The sequence below is a fragment of the Rutilus rutilus genome (genome assembly GCF_951802725.1).
Source record: "Rutilus rutilus genome assembly, chromosome: 13".
Lineage (NCBI taxonomy): Eukaryota > Metazoa > Chordata > Actinopteri > Cypriniformes > Leuciscidae > Rutilus > Rutilus rutilus.
The window spans coordinates 5,869,463-5,895,546 of record NC_140218.1 but is presented as its reverse complement, the minus strand read 5'-3'; the positions used below and the strand labels follow the sequence as shown (position 1 = coordinate 5,895,546).

Below are 26,084 nucleotides of genomic sequence, written 5' to 3'. Positions count from 1 at the left end.
GATTCAGACCCTGACAATGTTAACGAACAAGAGTATCGCGCTGAACGGATTTCACAGGAAGTTTCAGAGTGGTATGTTTTTTTTTTTATATATAATAGATACAGTGTTATCCACCATTTAATCATATTTGTCAGAGAACCATGGTAATACAAACAGTAATCGATGGCAAAATCATGGATTATTTTCCTATATTTACTTTTCTCACATCCACGTCATCCAAGATGTTCATGTCTTTCTTTCTTCAGTCGAAAATAAATTAAGTATAATTATTATATATTCTCCATATAGTGACTTCAACGGGGTCCAACGGGTCGAAGGTCCAGATGTGAGTTTCAGTGCAGCTTCAGTGTCTCTACACGATCCAGCCGAGGAATAAGAGTCTTATCTAGACAAACCATCCGCCATTTTATACAAAATAAACATTTATATACTTTTTGGCGTACTTTTATACTTTTTATTCAATGGCGTCAATTTCCGACCATTTCGAGCCCGATTCAGACCCTGACAATGTTAACGAACAAGAGTATCGCGCTGAACGGATTTCAAACACGGATTTCACAGGAAGTTTCAGAGTGTTTTTTTAATTTTTTTTTATAGATACAATGTTATCCACCATTTAATCATATTTGTCAGAGAACTATGGTAATACAAACAGTGATCTATGGAAAAATCATGGATATTTTTCCTTAGGGGCGATGAACAGTCTTACAAAAGCTACAGGAAACACTACATCAATACTGTAATGTTAGTTAGCAGGCGAGCGGAGGCAAAGCTTTGTCCTTCCAGATGATGTATAAATCTCAAGTTAAAAAAAAATGACCCTTGTGACTACTTTTGTGGTCCAGGGTCACATATGTTAAAAGACGCCGTGTGCAAACTCTCGGTGTTAGTTGATGAATTTATGAATCTGATGTGGAGTTAACTATCTTTTAGTCATTGATTAGCATATTCTGTCATGATAATCTATAAATCGTGTTCCAGGGGGCGGGGTTTATGTAAATTTTAGGGTTAGTGATGTCACTAACCCGGGAGGAATGTCGTGTAGTCTCTACCAGCCGTTTGTTGTAGTCCCTGTTAACTGTCACTGGCCCACCGGTGGGCCCATTTGCCATTGTATGTTTAAAACAATTATATCCTATACTTAACCTGATCTAATATTGACAAACAATATATCGTTGGAAAGCTCAAAGTGTGTACTTTTCATATTTGACCACTGTTTTGCAGTAAATATTATGTAGTGACAAACATTTATCAATTTGTGACAACAGAAAGTAGCGAAAAAATGGTGACCTTTGTTATGAAAAAACAATAAACACACTTACAGTGACTTAAACTTCAGTTTTTATGCTAATAATCCAAACTAAATATATTTTCTAGTATTTGTCCAAAATATTGAGAATACAATCGAAAATGAATATATTTTTAATGGTTGATGTAGCAAGTCTTCAATGAAAATGTAATGCATGTCCACATGTCACCTAGTGGCCTTCGTTGGTATAGCAGCTCATAAAAATCTAATTTTTTAAGATATTACTCTCAAATTTGGAACACAACTTCTTTAGAACTATGGCTTTTATTTCATATAATTTTTAGGGTGAACCAAATTTTTATTATTTTTTATATTTTACTTTTTTATTACAATAAACTTTTTTGTTATTTAATTTTTAAACTACAGACACCTGTGCAATACATTTCAAAGTCTCTTCTTTAAAACAAGACCAGAATGAGGATTATATTCAAAAGCGCTCCAGAATTACATTCATTTGAATTTCGACATCAACTTTGCAGGCCTACACTGAAAAATGGGCGTGACAGTTAACAGAAAGTGATTTCTGTAAAAGCAAACATCTCCCTTTGCTCTGAACTTTGAGCGTCGTAACTTTGCAGATGTTGTTTATGCTCAAACAGCAACATTACACACTAACTAAAGGTAGAAAAGTCAAATCATGTTCAACCACCCCTCTAACGCTTGCTGTTCTTCGCTCTTGCAGTTGTGGCGGTTTCGTCCGTGGCTCCTGGGCGACGCCGTGTGCAAACTCTCGGTGTTTGTGGGCGAGTGCTGCACCTTCTCCTCCATCCTCCACATGACGGCTCTGGGGGCGGAGCGATACCTAGCCGTGTGCTTCCCTCTCCGCGCGCGCATGCTAGTGACCCGGGGGCGTGTGCGCGTGCTGATCGCGGGGCTGTGGGCCGTGGCGTCGCTCAGCGCTGGGCCGGCGCTGGCTCTGGTCGGGGTGGAGCGCTTGGAGGATGGAGACAGTGAGTGTCGCTGCACACAGTTCGCTCAGACCTCAGGGCTCCTCAAGGCCATGCTGTGGCTCTCCAACCTCTACTTCATCTGCCCGCTCGCCGTCCTGTCTCTCCTGTACGGCCTGATCGCCCGCCGCCTGCACCTGCGCGCACACCTGCACCGGGACAAGACACACCGCCAGACCCTGCGGATGATGGGTGAGCACAGAGGATCATGGGGAATAGTTCAATTTGACGTTAGATCCTTAAAGGTGCATTGTGTGATATTTAGGAGGATCTGTTGACAGAAATGCAATATCATATACATAACTATGTTTTCAGTGGTGACCTTACATAATGAACCGTTATGTTTTTATTACCTTAGAATGAGCGTTTTCTCTCTACACACACCGCGGGTCCGCTTACATCGACATGTTTCTACGGTGGCCCTGAGCAGACAAACGCGTTTCGTCACTGTTGTTCTTCGTGCAAAGAATAAAACACTGACACAATGATGAACAAATAACAATAATATTCGCATTAACATCGTTTTACTGATTAATTAAGTAAACCTAATTTCTTAATCTTTGTAAAGAAACCTCATTGTTTAACTGGCTACTCTCTGCTGTCTCAGGCGGCGACATCACTTCCTGTCGGCCACTGTAACTTCTGTTGGGTGCACTTCTCAACCTCACCACTAGATGCTACTAAAACTTACACACTGCACCTTTAAAGAAGGATTTTCGGTAACACTTTATTGTGTCCTTGTTACATATGTTACATGTACTTACCATAGTAATAACAGTAAATTATGCATAATTACATGAAACTAACCCTCAACCAAACCCTAACCCTATAGTAAGTACATGTAGTTAATTAATATTACTCAGTACTTAAATATATAATTACACTGTAACAATGACACCTTAAAATAAAATGTAACGCACTTTACAGTAAGGTTCATTAGTTAACATTAGTTGATGTATTAATTAACATGAACCAACAATGAGCAATACATTTGTTACGGTATTTATTAATCTTTGCTAATGTTAGTTAATAAAAATACAGCTGTTCATTGTTAGTTCACAGTGCATTAACTAATGTCAACAAATACAACCTCTGATTTTAATAATGTATTAGTAAATGTTGACATTAATATTAACTAAGATTAATAAATGCTGAAGAAATATTGTTCATTCTTAGTTCGTGTTAACTAATGTTAACTAATGAATCTTCTTGTAAAGTGTTACCATATTTTCTCAGTGTTATTTTACTACAATATGTTTATTGACACACTTTTTTATATTTTGAATTATTTTATTTTTTTTGTATTTTAATTTTCAAATTTTAGCATTTTTGTCATTTTTATTGTAGTTTAAAAAAAAATTGTACATTTTTATTTCAGTTTTAGTTGTTTTAGTACATTAAGTTAAACTAAAATAAAAGATGAGAAATATTGCTTTGGAAACTATACCTGAGAGTTCAAGTTTTTAATACTTTATTTGAACATTTAGGTTTTTTTTTTTGTGAATCTTCCCATTTTTCTTTTCCACACAACATCAAACAGTCACAACCAATCAAAATGCGCCATATCTGAATTTTTTTGTGCATAGAATGAGCTCCAACTTGCATTTGTTTCTCACACAAAGCTATCGGATTACTTATTCTGACACTTTTTTGTCCTTTTTGGAGCGTGACAGAAATGGTCCCTGTGAACTGCTGTATATACAGTAGAAAGCGCGATTCATTCTTCACAATTAACGGTGCATGTCGAGAGCATTTGGATGTGGACCTCATGAGGATGAGTAAATCAAGAGATTTTTCCCTGTAGCTGAACTGTTGTTGTGTTGTTTCTTGCAGTGGTGATCGTGCTGGTGTTCGTCTTGTGTTGGCTGCCGTTCCACGTGAGTCGGACGCTGTTCTCGGTGTCGGACTCCAGCGTTAGCTTGTATTACATCAGTCAGTATTTTAATCTGGTGTCTTTAGTGCTGTTTTATGTCAGTGCTGCTGTGAATCCTCTGCTGTATAACATCATGTCCGCTCGCTACCGTGCTAATGTCCTCGCCATGCTGCGGTTAACCGTGGGCCCCACGGACGAGCTGCGCCACAGGGCCCGCACCTCCCCGCTCACCGCCTCTCACTCCAGCACACACTTCTGACCTGTGTGTGTTAGGCTTCAAACTAACTGTACACGAGGGAACTGGGACTGAGGTTGATTACCACCACAGTAACACAAGAGCGCACTGTGACTGTGTTCAATGGGCCGAATGCTTGCTAACACTGGCCAAGCATTTGTGTTCTTTGGTGCTTTTGCATTCGTTCACATTTACTTTTTGCATTCGAGTACTTTTGTACTTTTGCATTTGTTTACATTCTCACCGTTGCATTTGTTTACATTTACTTTATGCATTTGTTTACTTTCTTACTTTTGCATTCGTTTACATTTACTTTTTGCATTTGTTTACTTTCTTACTTTTTGCATTCAAGTACTTTTGTACTTATGCATTTGTTTACTTTCTTCCTTTGCATTTGTTTACATTTACTTTATGCATTTGTTTACTTTCTTACTTTATGCATTTGTTTACTTTTGTACTTTTGCATTTGTTTACTTTCTTACTTTTGCATTTGTTTTCATTTACTTTTTGCATTCAAGTACTTTTGTACTTTTGCATTTGTTTACTTTCTTCCTTTGCATTTGTTTACATTTACTGTTTGCATTTGTTTACTTTCTTACTTTTGCATTTGTTTACTTTCTTACTTTTGCATTTGTTTACTTTTGTACTTTTGCATTTGTTTACTTTCTTACTTTTGCATTCGTTTACATTTACTTTTTGCATTTGTTTACTTTCTTACTTTTGCATTTGTTTACTTTTGTACTTTTGCATTTGTTTACTTTCTTACTTTTGCATTTGTTTACATTTACTGTTTGCATTTGTTTACTTACTTTTGCATTTGTTTACTTTCTTACTTTTGCATTTGTTTACTTTCTTACTTTTGCATTTGTTTACTTTCTTACTTTTGCATTTGTTTTCATTTACTTTTTGCATTAGTTTATTTGCCATGCAGAATGACACACTCTGCTGAACGACAAAATATCTACAAATGGACAGAGCCTTTTAGCAACACTATATTTAATGTTTTAAATTGTATTTCTTGTGCTTGATGGGGCTTATTTCATGGATATTGAATAAAAAGCAGTTCTTTGTGACACTGTGATGTGTTTTATGAAAGCAATAGTGAATGAGGGACGAAGGTTCTGCTTTTTCCAGCTGCATGTTATGATCGATAATTTACATCCCCGGCTTTTATGAAATGGATCTGCAAATACATTTGAATATCAGGTAAATTATTTCTACGTTATGATTTCTAAGCTTTTCTTTATGTTCCCTGTAATATGGTTTAAAACGATTGTAAGGAAATAGTGTTATTTTATTTTGCAGGTTCATTAACCTCAGCCAGCATTGCTGAAAAAGAAGAAAGAAAAGAAACTTGTCTCGTTTAATCATCATGTCGTTCCATCCAAGCTCGACTTAATTTCCTCTTCAGGACACAAAAGAGGATGTTCTGATACATTTCTCAAAATATCTTATCTTGTGTTCAGCTGCAGACAGAAAGTCAGGACTGGAACGACATGCTCGTTTTTGAGTGAACTTCTTCCTCTAACATGTCTAACAGATCGAGAAAGTCACGCAATTGAATTTTTATTTCATTACTTTTGATTTTCCCACGACGGTTTAAATGCAAAACTATTAAACTTTTAGAAAGCAGAAGAAAAATAGCCAAAACTCAAAATCTGAACATTACTCTCGAGGGGAATTACTTCCTTCACCGCTTTTATGGTCACCATTTTATCAGGCACACACAATAAATGTTTCTTAATTTTATTTACACTAATTATTATGTTTGCTCTTATGGTCACCACTTTAACAGGCACACAGAAAATAAGTTTATTCATTTTATGTATAAATTATTATTATTACTATTGAAGTGCTCAACAAACAGACTGACATGTGGAATGTAGTACTTCTGCCACAAAAGAAAAAAATGCATATACAATTTTGACTTTTTATATCATAATTATGACTTGTGGCTGTCATAAATGGACTTCCATTAATAGAAAGCACTAAAACGGTTAATATAAATTATCTCCAGGGTCTCCAGACGTGCGCGTGTGTGAGTGGATCTGTGATCTGTCCCGCGCTCGGGTGCGCGCCTGTGGTTCTGAAGAAGCGCGTGATCTCCCGCGCACACGCCGCGTATCCCGCACAGAACCGCAACCGACTCCACTCATCTGACACATGATCTAACAGAAGAGTTTTCATTAGATTATGCTGTCAATATACGTTGTCATAATATTTTTCACGTTCTTGATTTAAAATATGAATTATTATTAGGCTACCTGTTGACGGGCAGTGCTGCGCGCGCAGGTGTCGTACGGTGAACTCGAGAATTTCCGCCTTTTCCAGTTTTGATGATTGACAGCTCTAAACAAAAAAATATATACAAATAGTCTTAGAAAATTTAAATGACATAAAAATATTAATAAAATAACTAAATAACGCTCTCGTGCTCACCGTGGTTGCGCGGGCTTGGATCAGCAGCGCGCGCAACTGTCCGATGTACGCATTGATGCGCGCGCGCCTCCGTCGCTCCATCAGCGGTTTAGTGATCTTAATATGAAACAAACATTTTAAACTCACAATAAGCACGCCGGTATAAAATATTTAAACACGAAGGAGAAAAAAGTATTTTTACCTTAGACCTGTGCTGCGAGATTCTGGCCATTTCAGCACGTGTGATTAAACTCTCTTAAAGATCTCCTCAGACATGCAGTTCGGAAAACAGTTTTCTTGTGTCTCTGGATCATCGATGGGATGTCAGGCCGTTATATAACCCGCGGAGAACAAAAGTTGAGTGTTGTTTCCGCCCAGATCTGTGGGTGGTAAAGTGTGTTTTATTCATAAGGGTTTAATCTGAGGCCCCTCGCAGGGATTAAAGCTCTAAAGGGGTGTGACCCTGTCAGCTGTCAATCATCTGTGATCATCTGTGATTGACAGTCGCGGGACGTTCATTCCTGGAACTGCTGCTGTTTTGAAACTTTAGAAATGTTGCTTATTTAGGAATTAATTACAATGGTTTCCAAATATGTCCTGTGCAAAATCCTGCGATCAACTGCTCCTCATTTGTGTTTAAACTCGATTTGACGAGAAAATGCGACAATTTTGTCAGGTTGTGATTTATGAATCGTGTGTGTTATGTGTGCTTTTATAAAAACGTACAAAAAAAGGTTTAGAACAAAAAAAAAGTTTGGAAAAAAGTAAACATGAAGCTCCAACCAGAAATATATCATAACTAGATGAATTGCCATGAGATCTGTAAGCACCTTTTAAACCCCCACAGTAGTCACTCATTTTATAACTTTAAACTAACCTTTGATCACCAAAATGACCTGTTTTTTCCTTGAAAAAAAATCTTTATGCCTTAAAATAGCCGGAATGTAACTCGACATATTCTATGAATATGCAAATGAGCCCCGCCTCTACTCACAAACTCAGCTCAGAGATCCACTGGTTGACGATCACACGTTGATCTGATTGGTTACAAGGTAGTTTGTGACGTCAGAAACACCAGCGATTTCAAAGCGTGTTTTTGAGACTGTCTTTGGTTCACTGCAGTTTTAAGGAGGAAATACTCAGCAATGGTGTCGACTTATGAATTTACACATGGTTTGTCTTAAAGCATATTAAAAACAGCACATAGACACATAAACAACATTAAAAGCTGGATTTACACCACAGGGGGACTTTAAATTATTACATTTTAATATAACTTAACATTTTAGATTGAACTACACTGTAAAAAAAAATATTTTTCGAAGTTGTAAATTACAACGTTTTTTTTTTTTTTTTTTTTTTTTACTCTGGAAAATCCAACCTTGCAAACTAAACCCTGTGAGTATGCAGACTAGGTAGGGAGCTCACTCTGATTTGAGACGCAGACACTCACAGCCGGAGGTCTGAAAGCTATTGTGGGAAACAGAAAGAAAACAAGCTCCCGTCCACTCGTTCTTTCTAATCCCTCGTTCCTCCACGCCTCCACAGCACACAGGAGAAAACAACAAGATCTCTTCATCACACACACAGCTCACGGAAAAGCAGAAAATAGGTGGAAACTCCCACAGATGCACATCGACTGAGGGACACGAGCCACAGAACAGAAGATCACTCGGACGTGCAACACAATCTCTCTGGTCTCCTTTAGAGAGCAAGCAAACTCTGCAGTCTAGTCACAGACAGTGGAGTTTGACTTCAGGACGATGGAATCAGAAGTGTTAAAATGCAACTCGTGTCCGGGGTTTGGCTTAATAGGTTTGATCAATCATGCATGTACTAAATTATTCTGCTACTATTATGTCGAGTTTCCTCATTTCAAGCACCTTCTGGAGTTTGTCATTTTTTTTCCTCTGCCATACTAAAATATGAAATTCCATGTCAATTCCAATATGTTTGTCAGTGAACAGACCAATGTCTTTCTGTGAAGCTCTGAAACAATGTACATTAGTTAGGCGCTATTATGGAAGCTTGTGTCCGTCATGGAATCAAAATGTTTAAATTTTTTTTTAAGTTACTGTGATTTTATCTCACAATTTTAACTTTTTTCTTGCAATTCCGACTTTTTTTCTTGCAATTCCGACTTTTTTTCTTGCAATTCCGAGTTTAACTTGAAATACATTCCAAGTTTATAACTCACAATTCTTACTTTTTCCTCACAATTCCGAGTTTATAACTCACAATTCTTTTTTTTCTCACAATTCCAAGTTTATAACTCACAATTCAGACTTTTTTTCTCACAATTCAGCTTTTTTCCCCAAGAATTCCAAGTTTATAACTCACAATTCTGACTTTTCTTCTCACAATTCCAAGTTTATAACTCACAATTCAGACTTTTTTCCCAAGAATTCCAAGTTTATAACTCACAATTCAGACTTTTTTTCTCACAATTCAGCTTTTTTTTCCAAGAATTCCAAGTTTATAACTCACAACAATTCCGAGTTTATAACTCACAATTCAGACTTTTTTCCCAAGAATTCCAAGTTTATAACTCACAATTCAGACTTTTTTCTCACAATTCAGCTTTTTTTTCCAAGAATTCCAAGTTTATAACTCACAATTCTTACTTTTTCTCACAATTCCGAGTTTATAACTCACAATTCAGACTTTTTCCTCACAATTCCAAGTTTATAACTCACAATTCAGACTTTTTTTCTCACAATTCAGCTTTTTCCCCCCAGAATTCCAAGTTTATAACTCACAATTCTTACTTTTTCTCACAATTCCGAGTTTATAACTCACAATTCTTTTTTTTCTCACAATTCCAAGTTTATAACTCAAAATTTAGACTTTTTTTCTCACAATTCAGCTTTTTTCCCCAAGAATTCCAAGTTTATAACTCACAATTCTGACTTTTCTTCTCACAATTCCAAGTTTATAACTCACAATTCAGACTTTTTTCCCAAGAATTCCAAGTTTATAACTCACAATTCAGACTTTTTTCCCAAGAATTCCAAGTTTATAACTCACAATTCAGACTTTTTTTCTCACAATTCAGCTTTTTTTTCCAAGAATTCCAAGTTTATAACTCACAATTCTTACTTTTTCTCACAATTCCGAGTTTATAACTCACAATTCAGACTTTTTCCCAAGAATTCCAAGTTTATAACTCACAATTCAGACTTTTTTCTCACAATTCAGCTTTTTTTTCCAAGAATTCCAAGTTTATAACTCACAATTCAGCTTTTTTCCCCAACAATTCAGTTTATAACTCAAAATTCTGACTTTTTTCTCACAATTCTGACTTTTCCCCCAGAATTCTGAGTTTATAACTCACAGTTCTTACTTTTTCTCACAATTCCGAGTTTGTAACTCACAATTCTGACTTTTTCTCACAATTCCAAGTTTATAACTCACAATTCAGACTTTTTTTCTCACAATTCAGCTTTTTTTCCCAAGAATTCCAAGTTTTATAACTCACAATTCAGCTTTTTTCCCCAACAATTCAGTTTATAACTCAAAATTCTGACTTTTTTCTCACAATTCTGACTTTTCCCCCCAGAATTCAGAGTGTATAACTCACAATTCTGACTTTTCCCCCCAGAATTCCGAGTGTATAACTCACAATTCTGACTTTTTCTCACAATTCTAAGTTTATAACTCACAATTCTGACTTTTTCTCACAATTCTAAGTTTATAACTCACAATTCAGACTTTTTTTCTCACAATTCAGCTTTTTTCCCCAAGAATTCCAAGTTTATAACTCACAATTCTGACTTTTTCTCACAATTCCAAGTTTATAACTCAGAATGCAGCTTTTTTTCCCCAACAATTCAGAGTTTATAACTCAGAATTCTTACTTTTTTCTCACAATTCCAAGTTTTTAACTCACAATGCAGCTTTTTTCCCCAACAATACCGTGTTTATAACTCAAAATTCTGACATTTCTCTCTGAATTGCAAGTTTATACTTTGCAATTCTAACTTTTCTATCTCACGAGACATTTTTTATTTTTCATTTTGTGACGGAAACAAGCTTCTAAACTATATAAACTGACTTGACTTGCTGCTGTACTTTGCAAACTAAAGTTGCTAAAATAAACTAAATGTACATGTTATTAAATGAATCACGTAAATCGGATTCTATTTTTTTTTTGGGGTTCTTTTCATGCCTCGTTTTGTGAGTGGTGTGTGTGTGTGTGTGAGAGAGAGAGAGAGAGTGTTTCCCACAGTGCAGTGCAGGAGTAAAGAGAGATTAGAGTGGGCGAGGGATCAGCAGAAGAATAGCAGCACGAGATCCTCTTCATCCTCCATCCGTCGCTCCTGTGAGAGAAAGTGTGACGCTCTTCAGCTGAAGGACTCGCACTCGTCTGTGGCTGTGTGTTACGTTTACTGATCCAGTTTTAGAAAAAATAGACACCATGAAACAAAAAGATGCACTAAAATTTAAAGCCAAATTGTTGTGATTGTGTGTTCACTATTCTATCAGCACATGTTCAGAATGTTTTATTAATATTTGAAAGCTTTTCTGTTTATTTATTTGTTATAAGAAGCCTCTTCTGTGTTATATAAATATTTAGGATTGCTTTTTTATTTTATTATATATTATTATAATTTATTTGTTTATTTATCTTACATAATATATGCAAACTGTGATATGCCTACTATTTTTTTATTTACATTTTTTGCCCATGTTTAATATATGAAAATCTAACAATTGATAAGCTTAATTTTTGCTGTACATTCACTTTATATTGCAGTAATATATGAAAGATTTCCCATTAATTTTATAGCTAAACAGCTATTACAGACAAGTAAACAGTCAGTAAAATATATATATATATTCTGATTAAGCAATCAAATGCAAGTAACACTGCATAGTCTTCAATGTATAAATTAAATATAGATTAATCCTTAATAAAGTTACAAAAGTTATTCAGTCAAGAGCAGTGAGTGATTTTTTTTGTGTCTTTTGTTGTTTGATTAACATTAAAAGCACAGATAGCGGCAGGAATATTAGGCTACTGTCACTTTAAGATAATAATGCACTGATCCAATACACTGATACACGTTTCGTCTTTCTTGACTGTTAACAGTCACTTAAGCCATAACCGACTATGTTTACTAAGATACTTGCAGAGACTGGCATTTGTTTTAGCATAATGTTGTGTGAATTTGTGCAAGCAAGCATGAATATTTAAATGGTCAAGGCTTTAACTTTTATTACGATAAAGCACTGGCCCGTCAACTGTCATGAGTGTTGTTCATATTTGTTCATGTTCATGCATTGTTAGAATTCATAAATATGTTACCAGGTGACACCGTTTCATATACTAATGCTGATCTTTACGTGTCTGTAATCTGTCAAGAAATAAAATATTCTGAAAACAGACTGTGGATCTGCTTGTGTCCGAGTGTGAACTGAAGAAAAAAAACACAAATGAAACTTGAATTTGAAGAATTTAATGAAATGTTACGAAACAGTAAACCAGTCTGAACAAATAAATGTCAGAATGAATTAACAGTAGAAATCAATTCAAACATGTCCATAAATCTATATTCATAAATAAACATCAGCAGTACTAAAGGCCTGTGAGTGGAAATATTAACAAAAACAGGAACTCATGCAAACATAAACACCAGCAAGCAAAAAACATGCTGAAAAAATCTCATAGCGTAAATATAACCGTGCATATCAGCAATCAGTACAGAGAATAAATTAAACATTTTATCAGGCAGAAGCAAATATATTCATTCTTAAATATATTTTCACCAGTTCTTTATATTGTACAATATTTACAGAATAATGCATAAAAGTCTGAATCAAGACGGAGAACCAACCAGTTCTTCAATGACGCAGGTCTGTCGCAGTTAATTGAGTTAAAAACACCTCAAGGCACATTCAAAAATATCATTTTAATCCCGTCAAACGATGCCTGTGCGTGTGTAACGTGATCCACGCACACAACACGGGTCTGAGATCACGCATCCAATCAGAACCGGGAGTTCTCAGAAATTAAAATGGGGTTTGAAAAAAATGCGTCAAAATAAAAGTCCTACGAAAGTCAATAAAAGCTTTGTCAGCAGTTTCTGCGTTCCTCAAACGGCATGTATAATGCACGTTCTTATGGAAGATTGTTTCCACAACGAAATAAAAAATAAAAAGGTAATTGAGAGTTTTTATCCCACAATTCAGACTTTATAACTAGCAGTTTTCTTCCTCAAAATTGTGAGGTAAAAAGTCGCAATTACCTTTTTTTTCTTCTTCTTTTTTTTTTTTTGACAACTTTACATAGTTTCTGGAACATGCCATAATAGCTGTTGAATCTTGTGAATGTTACCAGATTAACAATGTGATTTTATCACTGATTTTTGCTTGGTTTTACAAATCGAGTTTTGAACAATTTGTTTTCGTGACAGCTGAAATTTATTTTATTTTCTGTACTATTATATTCATTAGAGAGTGTGTTTAACACAAACCGTTGGACTAGAATCAGGCACCTTCAGTGATCGTATATCATTCGCGCGATCGTTACGTTTCCGCCCTGTGTTACCATGACAACTACGATTTAAGACTTTGGATATCGCTATGAACTCAGCGTCGTTTTTTTATTCTGTGGTTCTCTGTTCTGAGGCGCAACATCGAGTGCTTATAAAATACGTCTCCAAGAGATCAATAAATAAGTTTATATCCAACACAATCACCTCTGTGTTTATGAGCATATATATGAGCGTATATACTGTTCACATTTATATAGAGATCCATTAATACATAAAAACATTCCAAAGATTCAGTAAAGCTGAACGTGAACTTTAGTGTTGCAGCAACAACTGGAAAGAAGCAACCGAAGAAAAACTGTCTGTCCTTCTACTATGGAAGCTTGTTTCCGCCATGGAATAAAAAAAATTAAAAAGTACTTGCGACTTTATATAATCATAAATAATAATAATACCTCGCAATTTTGAGTTGATATCTCACAATTTGACTTTTTTTATATCTTTATATCTTTCAATTCTGAGAAGTAAACTCGCAATTGCAAGAAAAAAGTCTTATGAGATTAAAAAAAAGTTGCGATTACTTTTTTTTAATTACTTTTTATTCCGTGATGAAAACAAGCTTCCATATTCTCCTGCTAATAATGCAGCTCAAACTTCCCATCTTTCCTCTCTGAATCAATCAAATCCTGCAGTAGTTTTGACAAGAGTGTGTGAGGCGAGTGACGGCAGGAGTGTATCTGAGCAAACGACTGTAAACACGACTGAAAGAGTGAGTGTGTGTGTGTGTGTGTGTGTGTGTGTGTGTGTGGTCAGGTGGTCAGTCCTCGGTGCTCCAGCTCTTTACTCTGTTTCAGCTCTTTAATCCTGCAAACACACAATTTCATTAAACAACTTCATTCTCAAGTTTTTCATGATCTGAATAGCAGAAGAAATAAACAGAGAAAGTCTTTACTCAAACACATCTGGACGTGTCCTGAATTATTTACACTAAAAATGTTGTTCAGATCAGATGTTAAATGTAATTTATTCAAGGTCTGAATCCCTGAATATGATGTTTTCACCACAGAAATAATGTTTTTTCTTCGTTTAGCATTAAAAATGGATTTAATTAGTCTGTCAAATCGATTAATCGAGATGAATCAGATTCGCATCTAACATAAAAAGTTTGTGTGTATATATTACATTACGATTTTTTTATATTTTTGAAAGAAGTCTCTAATGCTCATCAAGGCTGCGTTTATTTGATCAAAAATACAGAAAAAAACAGTAATATTGTGAAATATTATTACAACTTAAAATAATAGTTTTCTATTTGAATATACTTTACAAAATAATTTATTCCTGTGATGAAAAAAGCTGAATTTTCAGCATCATTACTCCAGTCAATCACATGATCCTTTAGAAATCATTCTAATATTCTGATTTATTATGAGTGTTGGAAGCAGTTCTGCTGCCTAATATATCTGATGAATAAAAGGTTAAAAAGAACTGCATTTATTCAAAATAAAAAAATATTCTCTAATAATATAAATCTTCTTTACTATCACTTTTTATCAATTTAACACATCCTTGCTGAATAAAAGTATTGATTTATTTCAAAAAAAGAAAGAAAAAAAAATGTACTGACCAGTAGTGTATATCGCTGTTACAAAAGATTTATATTTTTAAAACATTTGCTTCTTTTATTCTTTTTAATATTAAGCAGCAGAACTGTTTCCAACTTTGATAATGAATCCTCATATTATACTGATTTCTAAAGGATCATGTGATAGACTGGAGTAATGATGCTGAAAATTCAGCTTTGATCACAGAAATAAATGATCATTTAAAGTATAATAAATTGAAAACCAATTATTTTAAATTGTAATAATATATCACAATATAAAAAAAAAACCATCTGTATTTTTGATCAAATAAATGCAGGCTTGATGAGCAGAAGAAACTTCTTTCAAAAACATTAAAAATAGTAATGTTTCCATACATATATATATATACACACATACACACAAACTTTTATGTTAATGCAATTAATCACGATCAATCATTTTGACGGGACTAAATGAAATATAAATAAAATATTTGAGAGATTGACCTAACTAGTCAAATGTATATTCACTGTATAAATGCCCAAGGAATTTTACGATTTTATTAATGTTCATTGTGGACTTTTCCAATTTTTCATGATTTACCAGACAAGAATTAAGGATAAGGATTTAAAAATATATATTTGCAATGCAGAATTTCATAATATAAATAAAATATTTTAGAGCTTTTCCTAACTAGTAAAATGGATATACTCGTTTAAAAAATAACCGAGCCGGTTTAAGATGTTATTAATTTCCATGACTTTTCCAGATTTACTACATTAGAATTAAGGAATGGTTTTTAATGCACAATTTATATAATACAAATAAAATATTTTAGAGCTTGACCTATTGTAACTAGTAAAATGTAGATTTATTATATAAATCCCTAATATGGTGATTTTATTAATTTCCATGAAGTTATTCATGATTAACTGGATAAGAATTAACGATTAAGGACATTTTTTATGTGCAATTTTTATAATATAAATAAAATGAACTAAAAACAGAGGTTGAGAGGGGGAATTTAAACAAAAGACATCTTGATTTGTATGCATCTGAGCTTATTGTTTTGTCTTATTTAACTCATTTTGAGGCGACTGGTTGAGAACGCCTGGCTGGAGTTCACGTAAGCAGGAATGAAGAGACAGACGTGTACCTGTGTCTGCAGCGTCTGAGGAAACGCATGATCTTCCGCGCGGCCTGGTCCTGTTTCTTGGTCAGGAACGAGCCTCTGACACACAGAACGAGAGTTTGAGCGCCACACAGTCACTCATGAGTGTAATGATGCGTAGTGTCCTGTAGGGGTGTAGCGATACACGTGTTCGGTGCGAGGCTTTCGGTTCGGCACAAACCCAACGATCGTGATCAAGCGGCTTCAAGAGGCTTTAAGTCCACAGATCAGCAACATTCACCATGGATTTACCGTAGTAACACTCACTGTAACCATGGAAGTGTGGCAGGAATAGTAAAATGCTTTCAAGTGCGTGTACATCTTTTCCCAGCACTTCAAAACTCAAAATTTATCATATTTAAATGTTATTTTAAATGTGATGACCAAAACATTATTTGTTCATCTTTCAAAGATTGCCCCAATTTATAAAGCTAAAAGTTTCAACAAAAGTTTTTAACATTTTTCTTTAAATAAATACCTTTTTTTTTTAATCAAGGAAATTTCTCTGTCATTTCTTTGTTTTTACTGTATCGAAAACGTGCCGAACCGTGACACCACTGTGTCGAACCGAACCGTGCATTTTGTGAATAAATAAGGTCATCGCACACTGAGTCCGATATTCTCGTACGTTAAAAAATAAATATGACCTCACGTTGTGCCAATCATGTTCGATTTTGTGCGTTTTCCACATCCGTATCGAGCTTTCTGAGACAACACTGCAAAACATGCTTTTCTTACTCAGTGTTTCTGTCAAGTTTCCAGTCCAAATATCAAACATTTCTTAAATCAAGATGCATTTACTAAAGTTTTAAAATGACATTAGATATTAAGTCCTGTTTTCTGGGGAAATAAATAAAAATGAAGTGAGTTGATGCTTAAAAATGATCTGCCAATGGGGAGAAAAATATAGTTTCTGTTTGAATTAAGATTATTTTTCTGACCCCATTGGCAGATCATTTTGCTTGTTTTAAGCATCAACTCACTTCATTTTGATTTATTTCCCCAGAAAACAGGACATAATATCTTATGTCATTTTACAACTTTAGTAAATGCATCTTGATTTAAGAAATGTTTAGATATTTGGACTGGAAATAAGACAAAAACACTAAGTAAGAAAAGCATGTTTTGCAGTGAGTTCAGAGCCACCGAATGACGCATACGCAGACTTCAGACTCAGTGTGTGAGGAGTCAGTGTGTGAGGACTCAGTGTGTAAGGACTCAGTGTGTGAGGACTCAGTGTGTGAGGACCGCTACACCCCGAGTGTGCTGTAAAGATCTGCGGCGTCTCACTTGATCTTGCTGTTGAGGGTCCCGGGCCCCCGCGGCCCCTGCTTCACGCGCTCGTACTCTTTATAACTGCGGTAGTATTGCTGGATGAGGACGGCGGCTCGCCGAGACTGCTGGAACTTCTTCTGCTCGTAATAACTGCGAAACTTGCTCTGAATCAATATGGCCGCCTGCGTCATCTTCTTATACAGGGCGTACTGGAGGAAGACAAACACACGTTACACACACACACACACACACACTGCAAAAAATGCTTTTCTTACTCAGTAGTATTTTTGTCTTGTTTCCGGTCCAAATATCTAAAAACTCTTAAATCAAGATGCATTTACTAGACGAGTAAAATGACAAGTTATTATGTCTTGTTTTCCGGAGGAATTAAGATACTTTTGCTTGTTTTAAGCAAAAACTCACTTCATTTTTATTTATTCCCCCAGAAAACAAGACTTAATATCTTATGTAATTTTACTCATCTAGTAAATGCATCTTGATTTAAGAGTTTTTAGATATTTGGACTGGAAACAAGACAAAAATACTGAGTAAGAAAAGCACTTTTTGCAGTGCAAGAGGACGACACAACAGTCAAGTCTCCTTCATTTATACAGCGCTTTTAACAATGTGGACTGTTTTAAAGCAGCTTTACAGTGAAAATAGGAGATTACAGTAACAGAGATTGATTAGGCTTTACAGCAGCTCTAGAATAAAGTTACTGTCCAGCTAAAGTTAGCTTTGTGCAATACACACAAACACACATAAACACACTGGACGGCAGAAGAGTGTGAGAATACAACAGTGAGTCAGTTTAGTCCGGCGTTACCTTCAGTGCTATCCATGTTAGCTAGCATGAGATATAAGCAGAAACAGGAGAGAAATCAGAGACACGACAGCAATATTAGTGTGTTAGCGAAGACACACACACACACACACACACACACACACACACACTCAGTCACAGTTTGTTTCTTAACATCATCAAGTGTTTCTGGGTAAAGTGTGTCTGTAAAAACTATGGAAGCTTGTTTCCAAAAAATATAAATAGGGTAATTGTGACATTATCTCACAATTCAGACTTTTTTCTCACAATTGCAAGGTAGAAACTCATAATTTGCAAGAAAAAAGTCTGAATTGTGAGATAAAAAGTCAGAAGTGCAAAATGTAAACTCAGAATTATAAGAAAAAAGTCTGACTTGTGAGATAAAAAGTTGTATTTTTTATTCCGTGGCGGAAACGAAAAGTTCTTATGACTAGACGAATAGAGCGAAACGTTTAACTAATATATCAGCATACTTGCACAGTTGATTGATTACATTAGGAATTGCAAACAACTTTTCTATTACAAGTTTTCTGAAATGTTACGTTTAAATATGCACATTATGCTTTGTCCATTTAAATATGCGCTAATTTGCATACATGAATCTGAACATTGATTAACGCCAGATTCAAAGTTGACTTGTTTGATTTAGTTGACATATTAGAGTTTAAGGTTTTTACTGGGGGGATTTTGGAGATCTTTTTTTATCTCTTCATAATCAGAAAATACTGTCAACAGACTGAAAAAATTATTTTCAGCATATATTTATAAATAAAATGTTATATAAATCAGTGTGAATGATATATATGAACAAACCCCTCAGTAAAACCCCTCAGAATATAGAGAGGTGTGTGTAAAGCTGCTGAAGTGGAGGAACAAACTCATTTATACAAATATGGCCTTTAAAGATATGTATTATAATTAAAATCCACAAACGCAAATAGATAAAGCGTCATGAAATAAACACTTAAATGTGTATTTTGAACGCAATTGAAGAAAAAAACAATGGTTTGTCATGGTGTGTCTCGCCTTCATTTGTGAAAAATGTTTTCTGTTAGGGTTCCAGTATTTACAGTCAAACCAAGAGTTATTCAGACTCCATATAATAAATGTTTTTGCTAGCGGGTGCAGGACACTATAGTTCATTTATGTAAGTGAGGAGAGCGAGGTGTCTGAATACATTTTGGTTTGACTGTATAACTGCCTATAAAAACAGTTGTCTATGCAATGTCCCCATCTAGATAGCAGAGTAAGTGTGTGTGTGTGTGTGTGTGTGTGTGTGTGTGTGTGTGTGTGTGTGTGTGTGTGTGTGTGTGTGTGTGTGTGTGTGTGTGTGTGTTTTATACCTGTTTGTATTTGCGGTAACAGCGCTGTATCACAGCTGCGGCCATATCCTGCTGCTCCTTTAATCTGCGGCCCTAAACACCACAAACAACCGTTATTAAATCACACACACACACTCTCAGTCAGTTGTTGTGTGTGTGTGTGTGTGTGTGTGTGTGTGTGTGTGTACCTTGTAGGGGTGCTTGGATCGCAGTTGGATCAGGCCCCACGGTTCGACACGCATGTGATTCGCGGATTAACTGCTAAATTTAACCATCATAGAGTGAAAGTTTATCATTTGGACGTGTTTTGTCTTGCCAATTTACACATTCAAACAGTTTTAACCCAAGCGTGGCGCACAAGCCCTGAAAACTGGAGCCAAAGCGCCTCGATCGCCCCCCGGTGACTGGTCATAAACCCCGCCTTATTCAACCCTGTGTTATTCAACACATTATATATATTATAAAATAGTAAACTGTATATCAAACTAACCATGTTTCTAACATCTAACCTTACTTCTCTTTTTAGGCCTAACACGATAACACTTTGAAACACAATGTACTAAAACGTTCTGTCCTGTGTTTTTGGATGGTGTGTTTTTGCCATACCCCTTTGACTTTGGTTGTGTGAGTGTATAAATAACAAGTTTGGGAATTGAAACTAGACAGATGACTAAATTTGAACCTTGTGATTAACAATGAAGTAATCATTAAAACAAAGTTTGCTTTACCTAGTAACAGAAGGGTTTGTCTATGAAAACCAATCAAATTGTGGGGAAATTATGTAATGCAGTATGACATTTTTGCCATATCTCCCTATTCTATAAAAACTGTTGTATTCGTGTTAGCTGGTGGGATTCTCAGTGGAATTTGTCTGAGATCCCCTGAGAACTGCTCGGGAAGATCTCCTGGCCGTGATTAAAGGACATTTGCTGAAGTCTGTTTGTCGATTATTCCTGCGCAGGAAGAAAGCTAGTTAGGGAAGCAAGTTAGTTAGGTAGACTATATATTAAGCGTCGATTGGAGACGTTAGGGATCGTCGATTGGAGACGACCCAGGTAGACTTAGGTCAGATGAGATTAGGTTTAGGGAAAAATCTACAACAACTTCAAATATCTTTTTTCCGAAGGTGGTTTCTGTCATTTGCTGTAGTTTTTATCACGCTAATGTAAATTCAAGGGTTTGTTTTTAAAATAAGTTTGTTTTTAGTTAGTTATTTGATGCTATATAAACGGTGGTGTGACGTCATGATTGACAGCTGTGATTGATGGGTTCTCTGAGTGAAGTAGTCACTGAAGCACCAACAGACTTTTTTTTCGGGATCTTCGGAGGACTGAGGAGATTGGAGCTTTAAATTTAATATCTAAATTTCTATAATTCATTATTTCACACCGAGAGTGAGGGGGCGGGGCCTTGATTTTGCGGCTTTACTTCCTGCTCTCGACTGCGCAGGTCTGGTCCCGAGATCGCTACTGCGCAGACTCAAACCCCAAGATGTCAGCGCCATATCGGGACACTGGCGGCTTCACTTCTCACCAATGGAAGAGAGAGAAGGGGCGTCGTCAATCTTTTTTTACAGTCTATGTTTTAAACGCAGAAGAGGAGGTGAAAATCGGCGAGTGAGTTGACGTAGTGTAACAGCGCAGTGCTTCTGGGTTATACGGCAGAACATAGGCTCACTTGTATTTAACGTTACTGTGGTAAACACCACTCACGCAGAGCCGTCTCTGCACTCTTCCGACCGCGCTTTCTTCGTTGACCCTGCCATGATTCACGTCTGAAATGTGTGCTAGTGTCTTCCACAGAGGCTGCTTCATATTAGGGCTGTGCAATTAATTGAATTTCGATTTCGATTTCGGCTCCCAACGATCACCAAAATAGTATAATCGAGTAAAAACGATTATTTTGCCATGTTCTGTTTTGCAAGAACACTCTTATTTTGTCTTGTGTTATATAACACGCGCACGCGCACATCCGCCTCTCCCGAAGCCGTAAACTCTCTCAGCTTGAATGTTTAAACTGATCAGACTTAAAGAAGTGAAAATTATCAACTTTTGTTACGATGCAGTGCTGGCCGATTGTGCAAGTGACAATTCCGTCATGTCCCGACTCCTAAACGCGAGAGTGTAGTTTCGACGCTTGCCTTGTCCAACCCATTTAGAGAGACAGAGAGAGTAGACGCAGCACCGCTGAACACGCACGCGGTTTGTGGAACTGTGTCTTTGCAAAAGTTTTAAAATGTTAGATTTGATTTTATAATCTTTGTAGATTAATTTAGGCTACTCATACAATCTACATGCTAAAGTGACTCAATGTTGGCGGGGGAATTTCCCGCATTATAAGTGGTAGAGCTGCGGGAAAATTGAAATACTTATTGAAGTATTATCTGTTATATTATTTATTTTAATAGTTCAAAAAGTACAATAAATGTTCAAATTTCGATTTTTTTTTAAGAATTGTTGAAAGGTGTCTTTTTAATAAATGCAACACGTTCCCAAAGTCATGTGAAATAATCGTGTTACATAATCGTGATTTCAATACTGACCAAAATAATCGTGATTATGATTTTTTCCATAATCGAGCAGCCCTACTTCATATGTTGTTGATGTATGTGACGTCGTGCCGTAAAGCAAGTCCTCAAACCTGCATTGCCCCCCCCTCTCCCTTCACCCTACTATGAGTTCTTTTACCATCGAAATAATTTCGAAGCTGTTATATTAAGGTAAAAATGTTGCATAGTGTGCCTTTAAAGTGAAAAGGTGATCAGGTCCGAGGCTTTGGAATAGTCCGCCTCTTGAACTAAGAGAAATCACTTCTTTAAATGTATTTAAAACTCGTGTTAAAAATGATTTCTTGACTTTAGCTTTTGAGAGGTTGGGCTAGTATCTGTGTCTGTATCAGAAAGTTGCATGTTGTTTGTTTTTATGCTGCTGATTGTCCAGCACTTTGCTTTATAAATGAAGTAAGTGAGTAGTACCTTGTATCTGCGGAAGGCGTTCTGGATGACACGCGCCGCCTCGTAAAGCTCTCTCTGCTCCGTGTCCGTCAGCGTCAGCAGGGCGAAGTCTCTCTCCATCCTCCCATTGGCTGAGGCGTTCAGAAACTCCGCCCACGCCACACTGCTCGGGGGGCGGAGCCTCTGCAGCGCCAGATCACTGAGGAGGGAGGGGGGCGTGGGGCACAGGTTCCTACACACACACACACACACACACACACACACACATTCAAATGTAAGGAAGAGAGGAATGTCAAACTAGAAAGTGACCATTAGCATAATTTGGCAAGTGTAGGTAATCTCACGTTATCATTTCTCACATTTCACCCTGAAATAACATTTATTCAATCATTTTTATTAAATATATCATTATAATTATTGCATTAATTATATTGATTCATTTATACTGACTTTAATTTAAAAAGTCAAGTGTTTTGTCATTTTGAGAATCTTTATATAATTATAATTAATATATTAATTATATTTATTGATTACATTGGTTAATTCATACTGATCTTAAAAAAAAGTCAAGTGTGTCATTTGTAGTTATGTGATCATCATCTTATGCAGAATGTTTAATTATAATTAATTATAATTAATACAGTAATTATATTTGTTAAATATATTGATTAATTTATGCTGATTTTAATGAAAACAGTGTCATAAATGACAATTCAAGTGCACTCAATTATGTGAATCATCATCTTCTGGAGAATGTCTTTATATAATTATAATTAATATTTATTATATTGATTCATTTATGCTGATTTGCTGCTCAAGAAACATTTCTGATTATTACCAATGTTGAAAACTTCATATTTTCGTGGAAACAGTGATACATTTTATTGTTCAGGATTCTTTGGTTAATAGAAAGTTCAAAAGAACAGCGTTTATTTAAAATATTAATCTTTTAGAACATTATAAATGTCACTTATGATCAATTTAATGCGTCCTTTATAAATAAAAGTAAGAATTTATGGCAACACTTTACAATAAGGTCTCATTTGTAAATGCATTAACTAACTTTTACTTACTTACTTACTTAATTAATTCATTCATTAAATGTAAACCATTTAAATAATTTACATTTAATTAATTCATTAACTTTTTTATTTTAATGAATGAATTATTTTTAATTATTAATGAATGCATTAACTAACATTAAGCAATATATTTTTACAGCATTTATGAACCGTTGTTAATGTTGGTTAATAAAAATGTTCTTGTTCGAGTGGGTTCACAGTGCTAATGTTAACAGATGATCATTTGATCTTAATAATGTATTAGTAAATGTTGAGATTAACATTAAAGATTAATAAATGCTGTAGAAGTTTTGTTCATTCTTAGTTCACGTTAACAAATGAAACCTCACAGTAAAGTGTTGATTAAAAACACATTTTGGATGGTAATGTAGAGGTGAATGTTCTTTGTGTCTATTGGTGCGTTCAAGTCATGTCGTATAGATCATATTTACGAGTTGAGCACACATGAACGCCAACACAAGGTCGTAAACACGACTTCCCACCCCGTAAAAACAAACTCCCCAGGAGTATTAAGCGCACGATACGTACCGGTCCACGGTGTCGAGGTATGTGGTGAGCCACGGCATGGGGTCGTGATTGACAGGATTGTCCCGCCTCTCTCTGAGCGGAGACTCCGCCTCCCGGTTAAACTCCTCCTGTTTGATTCGCTCAGGTGTGGCCTCGATGATCTGCTCAGCCAGAGTTGCCATGTCAACCTAACAGTGAAACATCGCAAAAAACACCATGACAACAAGTCTCAGTAACTGTGTGAGGAGGCGGAGACTTTAAAGGGACAGTTCACCCAAAAATGATAATTAGCCCATGATTTACTCACCCTCAAGCCATCCTTTGAAAGAGTAACACTTGACCTGACGCACAGAGTAATGACGAACGCGGAAGCGCAGAGGAAAGAGCAAAACAAAACTCCAGTCACGAATCTAAAACGACCATTTTTAAGGAGAAATGTGGGAGGAGCTTGAGTTTGTTTGTTTGAACCGCGAAAGGCGTCAAAGATTACGCTACTCCTACGTCATACATCGTCAAGTGTTACTCTTGTGGCATAAGTCAACTTGTGTAGGCCGTCTGCTAGTTATTTTAGTCGATAAAGTTTTAAATATTGATATTTTTCTTACATGAACACATCGCTTCACTTCAGAAGACCTTTATTAACCCCCCAGAGCAGTGTGGAGCACTTTAATCATGGACAGATGCACTTTTATGATGGATAGATGCACTTTAATGATGGACAGATGCACTTTTATGATGGACAGATGCACTTTTATGATGGATAGATGCACTTTTATGATGGACAGATGCACTTTTATGATGGACATGGACAGATGCACTTTTATGATGGATAGATGCACTTTTATGATGGATAGATGCACTTTAATGATGGACAGATGCACTTTTATCATGGACAGATGCACTTTTATGATGGACAGATGCACTTTAATGATGGACAGATGCACTTTTATCATGCACTGCAAAAAATGCTGTTCTTACTTAGTATTTTTGTGTTGTTTCCAGTCCAAAAATCTAAAAATTCTTAAATCAAGAAGTATTTACTAGAGAAGTAAAACTACATAAGAAATTATTTTTTGTTTTCAGATAAACAGTAAGTAACTTAAGTAATTTTTGCTTAAAACAAGCTAAATTATCTGCCAGTGCAGTAAGAAAAAAAACCTTAATTCAAAAAAACTTAATAAAAACATAATCTTAAAACAAGATTATTTTCCTTACTGCACTGGCAGATAATTTAGCTTGTTTTAAGCAAAAATCACTTAAGATACTTTCTGTTTATCTGAAAACAAAATAGAATTTCTTATGTAGTTTTACTTCTCTAGTAAATGCTTCTTGATTTAAGAATTTTTAGATTTTTGGACTGGAAACAACACAAAAATACTAAGTAAGAACAGCATTTTTTGCAGTGTGGACAGATGCACTTTTATGGACTTCAAAATAGAAACAGCCATTCACTGCCATTATAAAGCTTGGAAGAGCCAGGACATTTTTTTATATAACTCTGATTGTATTCGTCTGAAAGAAGAATGTCATATACACCTAGGATGAGTTGAAAGTGAGTAAATCAAGGGCTAATTTTCATTTTTGGGTGAACTAACCCTTTAATATTTTTGTCCAATCAAAATAAATGACTCACCTGTAAGACCTCGTCAGACAGGTAATCCTCGTTCTCGGCGTTCTCGCTGTAGTCGAGCAGCTCGTGGGCGAGCTCGGAGTGAAGCGTCAGGGACGCCGGAGCCGAGGGACTCGCGGCCTCACAGTCCATCAGGAAGAGCGAGTCTGAGGAGCCGGTGGGGGGCGGAGCCGAGAACGGGGAGGAGGGGGAGGAGGCGGAGTCTATGGGGTCAGGCAGCGAACCACTGGAGTAGGCGGAGCTGGGGGAGGGGGAGGGGGGGTCACTGGGAGAGGGGACACTGCTGGACGAGCTCAGACCTGAGAGAGAGAGAGAGAGAATGTTTTAAAAAATTGTAAGGAATATCAATGTATACAGAAAACCTTTTGCAGAAAAAATAAAAATAAATAATAAAAATAAATATATATATATATATGTATATATAAAATAAATTTTCAATAAATTGTAAGAAATATAAAT

General features: G+C 35.9%; 2 protein-coding genes across 3 annotated transcripts in view; one reads left to right on the top strand and one right to left on the bottom strand.

Moving 5' to 3' along the window:
- The window catches only part of LOC311303069 (growth hormone secretagogue receptor type 1), a gene marked incomplete at its 5' end in the record, with an annotated part of 5,063 nt that extends 615 nt beyond the window's left edge, over nt 1-4,448 (top strand). The window contains 2 exons of the mRNA XM_084429339.1: nt 1,992-2,448; nt 4,090-4,448. Coding sequence (XP_084285465.1) covers nt 1,992-2,448; nt 4,090-4,388 — 756 coding nt within the window. The 3' untranslated portion in view covers nt 4,389-4,448. The remainder of the gene's footprint in view (nt 1-1,991; nt 2,449-4,089) is intronic.
- An 8,642-nt stretch (nt 4,449-13,090) lies between these two features.
- camta2 (calmodulin binding transcription activator 2) overlaps nt 13,091-26,084 on the bottom strand; it is a 45,305-nt gene continuing 32,311 nt past the window's right edge. The window contains exons 16-23 of one of the 2 annotated variants that reach the window (XM_084428583.1): nt 25,629-25,924; nt 24,017-24,183; nt 22,428-22,638; nt 19,475-19,546; nt 18,135-18,155; nt 17,324-17,517; nt 16,019-16,093; nt 13,091-14,140 (exon numbers count right to left, since the gene is read on the bottom strand). In XM_084428583.1, coding sequence (XP_084284709.1) covers nt 14,086-14,140; nt 16,019-16,093; nt 17,324-17,517; nt 18,135-18,155; nt 19,475-19,546; nt 22,428-22,638; nt 24,017-24,183; nt 25,629-25,924 — 1,091 coding nt within the window. In that variant the 3' untranslated portion in view covers nt 13,091-14,085. The remainder of the gene's footprint in view (nt 14,141-16,018; nt 16,094-17,323; nt 17,518-18,134; nt 18,156-19,474; nt 19,547-22,427; nt 22,639-24,016; nt 24,184-25,628; nt 25,925-26,084) is intronic. The other variant, XM_084428584.1, reaches the window with a different exon arrangement.